At 41.8% G+C, this 8,011-nt stretch overlaps 1 protein-coding gene across 1 annotated transcript in view; it reads left to right on the plus strand.

Moving 5' to 3' along the window:
* Positions 1 to 2,529, plus strand: part of LOC129751268 (ATP-binding cassette sub-family B member 6-like) — a 182,176-nt gene extending 179,647 nt beyond the window's left edge. The window contains 3 exon segments of the mRNA XM_055746668.1: positions 791 to 996; positions 1,062 to 1,458; positions 1,460 to 2,529. Coding sequence (XP_055602643.1) covers positions 791 to 996; positions 1,062 to 1,458; positions 1,460 to 2,005 — 1,149 coding nt within the window. The 3' untranslated portion in view covers positions 2,006 to 2,529.
* The last annotated feature ends 5,482 nt before the right edge of the window (positions 2,530 to 8,011 follow it).

The raw sequence follows: 8,011 nt of genomic DNA on the forward strand, positions 1-8,011 counted from the left end.
TGGAATACTTTTTCCTTCACTTCTGGGCTTCCGATCGGTGGTCAATCGTTCTTCGAACCGCTTAATCACTTGCGACACCCTGGAATTCTCGATTCTCAACGTTTTAACGATGGAACGATGCGACGCACGAGCTGTTCTTTCGACTCCATTTCCGCGAGTTTTGATCACATAACTTTAAAACTCGCAGGATGTAAACAATGCACTACGAACTAAATCCACCCAAATTTTCATTAAATTCTACCAAACGGTTAAAAAGTTAGAGCAATTTCATAGGATTATCTAGGGGTCACTTCCAAGAACAGTTTCCATCAGGGTCCGGTGGTGGCTTTTTGTAGCTGTGGTGTCGATAACTATCTCAAGATTTTCCGTCTTCCTGGCCAGCCTTCTTTCTGGTGTTGTAGGACCCGTCGGATGAAAGTTTGTTCTAATAAACAGACGAAGCAAGCATTATTTGTCTAAAATATACTTCACCAAAATAATCTTCAAAACTTGGGCAATCTCATGTCCAAGTATTGATCCCTTGACGCAGTATTCTTGCCTGAAAATTTATCGGCCAAAAGTTGTGCGGTTGTAATAAACATCACATCGTCTTGTAAAGTTTTGTGAAACTTTATATAGAAGTCAAAACGAATGTAAAAGACTGCTTTCAAGCTCGTGAAAACCAGCAAACCTTCCAGTGAGAGTAGCATTGTTCTGTTTCATAAACCAAGCTCTATCAGATTAAAATTCGAGTCTGATTGCCAATTCTATTCCGAATTTTAGTTAAACAAAATCCTTTTCTCAATTGCAGGATGAAGAGTGGCGCTCGTCTATTACCCTGAACATTCTGAACACGATGCAGAACATTATCGTGTGCGGTGGCTTGCTGGCCGGTTCGCTGCTCTGTGCCTATCTGGTGGTGTACCACGAAGGACTAACCGTCGGTGACTACGTCTTGTTTGCCAGTTACATTATTCAGCTGTACGTGCCCCTGAACTGGTTCGGAACTTTCTACAGGTAAGATAAAAGACCTTCTAGCAATAAGTATCGAAGGTATAATTTCATAAAACTATTTATTGCAGAGCTATCCAGAAGAACTTTGTGGACATGGAGAACATGTTCGATTTGATGAAGGAGGATCAAGAGGTGATCGATGCCCCGGGAGCTGGAGAACTGGCAGTTATTCGAGGGGGCTCAATCGATTTCTCCGATGTTACTTTCGGGTACAATCAAGAACGGTTTGTGCTGCGGAATGTAAGCTTCTCGGTTCCCGCCGGTAAAACGGTTGCCTTGGTAGGTCCATCGGGTGCCGGAAAAAGTACCATCATGCGATTGCTGTTCCGCTTTTATGACGTTGAAAGTGGATCGATTTCGATCGATGGACAAAACATTAAAACCGTACGACAGGACTCGCTGCGAAAAGCCATTGGAGTGGTGCCCCAGGATACTGTGCTATTCAACAATAGCATCAAATACAACGATCCAATACGGGCGAATCGATGCTCCAGATGTGGATATTATAACGGCAGCCAAATCGGCCGATATCCACGACAAAATTATGGCTTTCCCGGAGAAGTATGAAACGCAGGTTGGTGAGCGAGGCCTGCGATTGAGTGGTGGAGAGAAACAACGAGTTGCCATAGCAAGAACTATCCTTAAATCACCGTTCATCGTGTTGCTGGACGAGGCCACCAGTGCGCTTGATACGCAAACCGAACGTAACATTCAGTCGGCATTGGCTAGGGTTTGCGCCAATCGAACAACGCTGATTATTGCCCACCGGCTGTCAACGATCATCCATTCGGATGAAATTCTTGTCCTAAAGGATGGCATGATTGTCGAAAGAGGTCGCCACGATGAACTGCTAGGAAAGCACGGGGTCTATGCGGACATGTGGAACCAACAGCTCAAAAATTTAGATTCCACAAAGGACGGAGACACCGATGTTCCTGCGCTGACCAATGGAAGTGCAAAATCGGGCGGTAATGCTGCAGCCGGTCAACCTCGCCATCCTCACCACCATTAGGAGATTGTATAAGTAAGATTACAGAACAATTTGGAGGAACTCTAGAATATTTTTTATTAAACCAACGACAAAAGCTGCGAGTTGGTTGAATGTCGAAACTGAACAAAAATAATCAAGTTTTAAAAGAGGTTTTTTCTTAACACAGTTTGTACTATGTTATTTTTTGTTGAACCGTGGGCAGTGGTGTAAAAGAACAAATTAGAGTCATTATTTCTGAAATTCAAAATTCTATAATTTGAATTTCATTTGACCGAATGCTGTGGATTCGTTCCATGTTTTATAGAATATTTGAAATAAAAAAAAGTTAGGCCTGATGATAAGATTGGAAAAAATAATTGACAAATTGTGGTAGTAATGTGATAGGGGTAGCTAGTGGATAATTTTACATTTCAAAAGATTAGAGAATATATTAATCGATAGATACCTTTTTGTACCTACTACTTATTTAACTTGTTCCCTTTGTAGCAACCATCATAAGAATTACGTATCATTTCGTTTTCATCAGTAAAGTAGGTTTATGACAACGATTTGTTTTCTTACTCTAACGTCTGTGAATATCACCGTTAATCCTTTATTTTATTTTTTGAGAAAGTTAATTTCTGGAATAACAAATTTAGTAATATCAATATAATTTTCAAATTTTACAGATATTTTATTTACCCGTGTGCCAGACCAAACTACGACACAAAAATGGAACTATACCAACAACACGAGGATCTAGTGAAATAGACAGAAATTCTTAACAAATTGGCTAGCTTCAAATTAAAAAATGCTAAAACGAATCCGAAATCTCAAAGCACATAGAAAAAACCAATCCCAAATGTTCAAATATATGCAAATCTTCTAATGGTTGGGCATTTCTCGACATCCATTGGAAAAATAAGGAAGAGTGAAACTTTCATTGTACCTAAATACAATGGGAAAAAATGACAAAAAACTTCCAAAGGGTCACCATAATATATGTTCGTACAAAATACCATCAAGAGCCTATATAACCAAGATCTTGCATTGTCCTTGGAGCTTGAATTTACAAGGAAAAGGTTCGAGCTTGAATTTACAAGAAAAACGGTAATATTTCGACTAATGAAAGTTGTCCTTATCCCAAATGACTAGATTTTCTTCCTTTTACAGTTTAGAGACGGACACATCCTACTTTCGGAAATTCCTAAAGGTAGGCTCATGGTCAACGTGGAATCAGCTTATTCCCTCAGAGATGATACCGATGTACCGAGAAGTTATGAGATTTCAGACTTTAATTCCACAGGTAAGTATTACATTTAGTTTCGCAATTTCACCATAACTTCTATATAGAAGAGAAACAGATAAGAGCAACTCAGAAGGATAAATCATCATAGAGGATGAAAATCCCTGATTAAAAAAAGGACCTTCAATTGTCGTTTCCGCTGCATTTCTGAACGTATCTGTTGTGCAGCACGTGGGCAGTGGAAAGGAGAGACTTTGACTACTTGAGGAAACTGGAATACTTTATTTGACTAATTTCGCTACCTTATATACTAAAACCATTTCCATGATTACATATAGTATTTGTTTGTTAATTGTGTGTATGTTGTTATTTGTCCCATCGATTGCTTCGATTAGACAAATCTCAACACTCCTCCTCAACATACATTTTCGCAGTCTTTTAACTGACTCCAACGGCTCCTCTTGAAGATGGGGCTATTTCTCTTCAACGCACGCACCGGAACACGCTCTCGCCCCTGTTGCAACTTGATGACCTTCCATGACTCCAGTTCGACGACCTCCACCGGGATCTGGCACAACGACCTCCCAATGGCTCTGGCTCGACGACCTTCCATGGCTCTAGTCTCAGCGCTCTTCCAGCGGTTCGAAGCTTTCTCCTTCGCCCCGACGCCTTTCCTGAGGCCTGCGCCTCCCAGTGGTTCCAGCCCGACGACCTCCACTTGGCATTCCGGTCCGACGACCTTCCATGGCACCGGCTTGGCGACCTTCCGTGGTACCCCGCTCGTACTTGACGACGTTCCATGATACCAGCCCGCCTACCTTCCATGGCTTCCGGTTCGACGACCTCCCAGTGGCTCCGGTCCGACGACCTTGTTTGGTTCCGGCTCGACGCTCTTCTATTGGTCCGAAGCCTCACCAATGGCACGACGACCTTCCTCTGGCTCCCGACTCGCCGACCTTCCTATGGATTCCGGTCAGCTCGCAATGTGTTCGGCCCAAAGACCTTCCTTGGCACCTGTCCGACGACCACCGTTTTCCTGGCTTGTCCACCTCCACCTGGCTTCCCGGTCCGACGGTCCTTCCAGATGACTCCTGGTCCTACAACCTTCTGTCACAGATGCCGTTTCTCACGGCTCGCACGGCCCTTCGCAGCGAATCGAAGCTCTCCGCCTCGACGTTCCTCCTGAAGCCTGACGCTTCCCAGTGGATCCAGCCCAACGACCTTCACTTTGTTTTCCGGTCCGACAACCTGGCCTACAACTTGACCATCTTCCACGGCTTCGGATCAACGACCCTCCAAAGCACCTGCCCGACGACCTCCCTCCCGTGTCTCCTGGCTTGCCGACCTCCTGCTGGCTTCCCGGCTGGTTCTACTTCCACTGATGATTCTACTCCTCTTTTCCACTAGTGCTGGGCCCATAACCTGTTAAATAGGACAGTCAGTTTTGATCGACCAACAGTGCGTTTCTCTCCTTTCCACTCCAAAAGTGCTCTAATCGAAGCAATCGATGGGACAATTGGTAAAATTTATTCTTATTTTAATCCTAAATCATGCCTGGTTGAATCGGACTGAAAAATGCCTGAAATGACTAGACTAGGCAACACTGAAAAAACTATGATTTTTTTCTTTTTGTTCAAACATCATTATCTGCCTGATTCAACTGAGTTTAAAAGCTTACTAAACTTTTTTAGCTACGCTTATTATACAGACATTTAGTTAGATTTGATAATTCGATTATTTTTTACGTGAAGTTTGAAATCATCATCAAACTACACACGAAGTCTGTATTAAAACGATTTCAATAAATTTCGGTATTAGTGACATTACAAAAGAGACTCCTCTACTTTGTTCAGCTCTTTGACTTTCTTCACTACATTAGGTCGTTTAAGAAGGTGCTGCTTCATAATCGCCCAGTACTTCTCGATGGGGCGGAGCTCCGGGGTATTGGGAGGATTGAACATTTTCGGCACGAAATTTACCTTATTGTCCGCATACCACTTCAGCACATCCTTGGAGTAGTGGCATGAGGCCAAATCCGACCAGAAGATTGCTGGGACGTTGTGGGCCTTCAGGAGAGGAAGCCTGTCCGTTCATCGTGTCCTGGGTCACGAAAGGTGCACTTCGCTTCCCGCACGTACAGATGGCTTGCCAAACCAGGATTTTTTTTTGCAAATTTGGACATCTTCTTAGCGCGGACATGCTCCGGAACGCTGAACTTATCCTTGACCGTGAAAAACAGGTTGCCGGGAATCTGTTTGAAGTCGGCCTTCACATATGTTTCGTTGTCCATGATGCTGCATTCAACTTTCGTCAGTATGTTGAGATCCAACTTTCCTGGGTTTTTTTGGACATGTTCTGCTTCTCGTCGAGATCAGGGGCCTTTTGTACCTGGAACTGGAACCTTCGAAGCCTAGCCTTAGTTTTGGCCTTCTGGACAAAACTTCGGCTTAGGTGCAGCTTCTTAGCTACATCCCGAACAGAGGCGTTCGGGTTTCGGTTGGAGGCCCAAACTAAGCGGTTGTGATTTTTTGTGTTGTACTGAATACTTTTTCCCTACTTCTGGGCTTCCGATCGGTGGTCAATCGTTCCTCGAACCGCTTAATCACTCGCGACACCGTGGAATTCTCGATACCCAACGTTTTAGTGATGGAACAATGCGAGAGATCCTTGTCCTCGTGATGAATGCGCAAGATTTTATAACGCACGAGATGTTCTTTCGATTCCATTTCTGCGAGTTTTGATCACAGGACTTTAAAACTTGCAGGATGTAAACAATGCACTATGGACTAAATTCACCCAAATTTTCATAAAATTCTACTCAACTGTTAAAAAGTTAGAGCAACTTCATAGTGTGGCAATGTTATCGTGGACTGAACGATTAAATTGTACCTTTCTCCTCTCAATTCCTGCATTCTGTTTGCGATAGAAATGTTCATAAAGGTTACATTTTTAAAACAGTGTTTTGGTCAGCTGACTCTTGAAATTTTTTTAATAGATGTTGAAGTAATTAGTTCGATTTTTTTTTGTTGAATAGTTTGTTGGATAGAGAGCAGTCTCCTCTATAATGGAGCATCATTTTCAGATATGCCAAATTTGTCTTTTTATTGGTCCCAAAAAGTCACCGTGAGTAAAATGACAATGTTTACACTATAATCTACACTGTATCAAAAAATTGTCCGTACAGCACGTACCTTGAAATCCAAACAATCAAAAAGTGCAGTTTTTCAGTCAATAAAAATACTACAATTACATCATTCGCTGCAGAAATTAGTTCTTTTTTGTAGATCAGTATTAAAAATGTTTATGAATTAAACCTTTAAAATAATAAAAATCATTTTTTATAGAAAGTCCCAAAAACGACGTCAAAAAATTGTCCGTACACCGAGGCCTTTGTCTAATATTAGTCAAATAAACAGTTATATGTCAGTCTGTCAAACGCAGAAACGTGAGTTGAATTTCAGCAAAGACAATTTCCAGTGGTCTGAGCGATAAATACGGTAACATGAACGGTATTTAGCGTAAATCAATAGATTTCAACAATTTGTGGATTAAATTAACAGGAAACTGTCTGCTCCTCACAAAAAAAAAATACCCGTTAACATCCGGAAACTGATTGTTGACCTGAAGAATGACTGTAAAAGCTTGTCCGAAATTGCAAGTATAGTATAAGGCCCACGATCGTCGGTTCAGTATGTCCTTCAGAACTTATTGAAGACTAACTCCCTGGAGACATAACATACTTCAGGAAGAGACCGCAAACTGAAGCTTACGGATCGTCACAATCGCATCATTGTCTGGGAAATTAGTCAGAATCCTAAAATCAGTGCCTCGAAACTAGATGACAGCCTGAAGAATTTTGAAAACATACAAGTTAATCCTCAAACGGTACGGAACATATTTCATGAGAAGAAACCGAGGTCGTGTTGCTCGTAAGAAGCCGTTTATATCTGCTAAGAATAAGAAAAAGCGGCTGGAATACGCTCAAAAGTATGTCCTGGAACGTCATATTCACTGACGAAAGCAATTTTAATATTTTTGGGTCTGACGGACATGTAGCAGTATGGCGTAATCCAAATACTGAATTGGACCCGAAAAATTTGCGACCGAAAGTTAAGCACGGTGGTGGCCATGTAATGGTGTGGGGTGCTTTCAACGCAAATGGCAACACGACCTCAGTATTTTTTCTCATGAAGTATGTTCCGTACCGTTTGAGGATTAACCTGTATGTTTTCAAAATTCTTTAGGCTGTTAGCTAGTTTCGAGGCACTGATTTTAGGATTCTGACTGATTTCCCAGACAATGATGCGATGGTGACGATCCGTAAGCTTCAGTTTGCGGCCTCTTCCTGAAGTATGTTATGTCTCCAGGGAGTTAGTCTTCTTAAAGTTCTGAAGGACATACCGAACCGACAATCGCGGCCCTTTTACTATACTTGCAATTTCGGACAAGCTTTTACCGTCATTCTTCAGGTCAACAATCAGTTTCCGGATGTCAACGTGTATTTTTTTTGTGAGGAGCAGTCATTTTCCTGTTAATTTAATCCACAAATTGTTGTAATCTATTGATTAACGCTAAATACCGTTCATTTTACCGTATTTATCGCTCAGACCACTGGAAATTGTCTTTGCTGAAATTCAACTCACGTTTCTGCGTTTGACAGACTGACACATAACTGTTTATTTGACTAATATTTGACAAAGGCCTCAGTGTACGGACAATTTTTTGAGGTCGTTTTTGGGACTTTCTATACAAAATGATTTTTATTATTTTAAAGGTTGAATTCATAAACATTTGTAATACTG

Source organism: Uranotaenia lowii, chromosome 3, assembly GCF_029784155.1.
Source record: "Uranotaenia lowii strain MFRU-FL chromosome 3, ASM2978415v1, whole genome shotgun sequence".
Lineage (NCBI taxonomy): Eukaryota > Metazoa > Arthropoda > Insecta > Diptera > Culicidae > Uranotaenia > Uranotaenia lowii.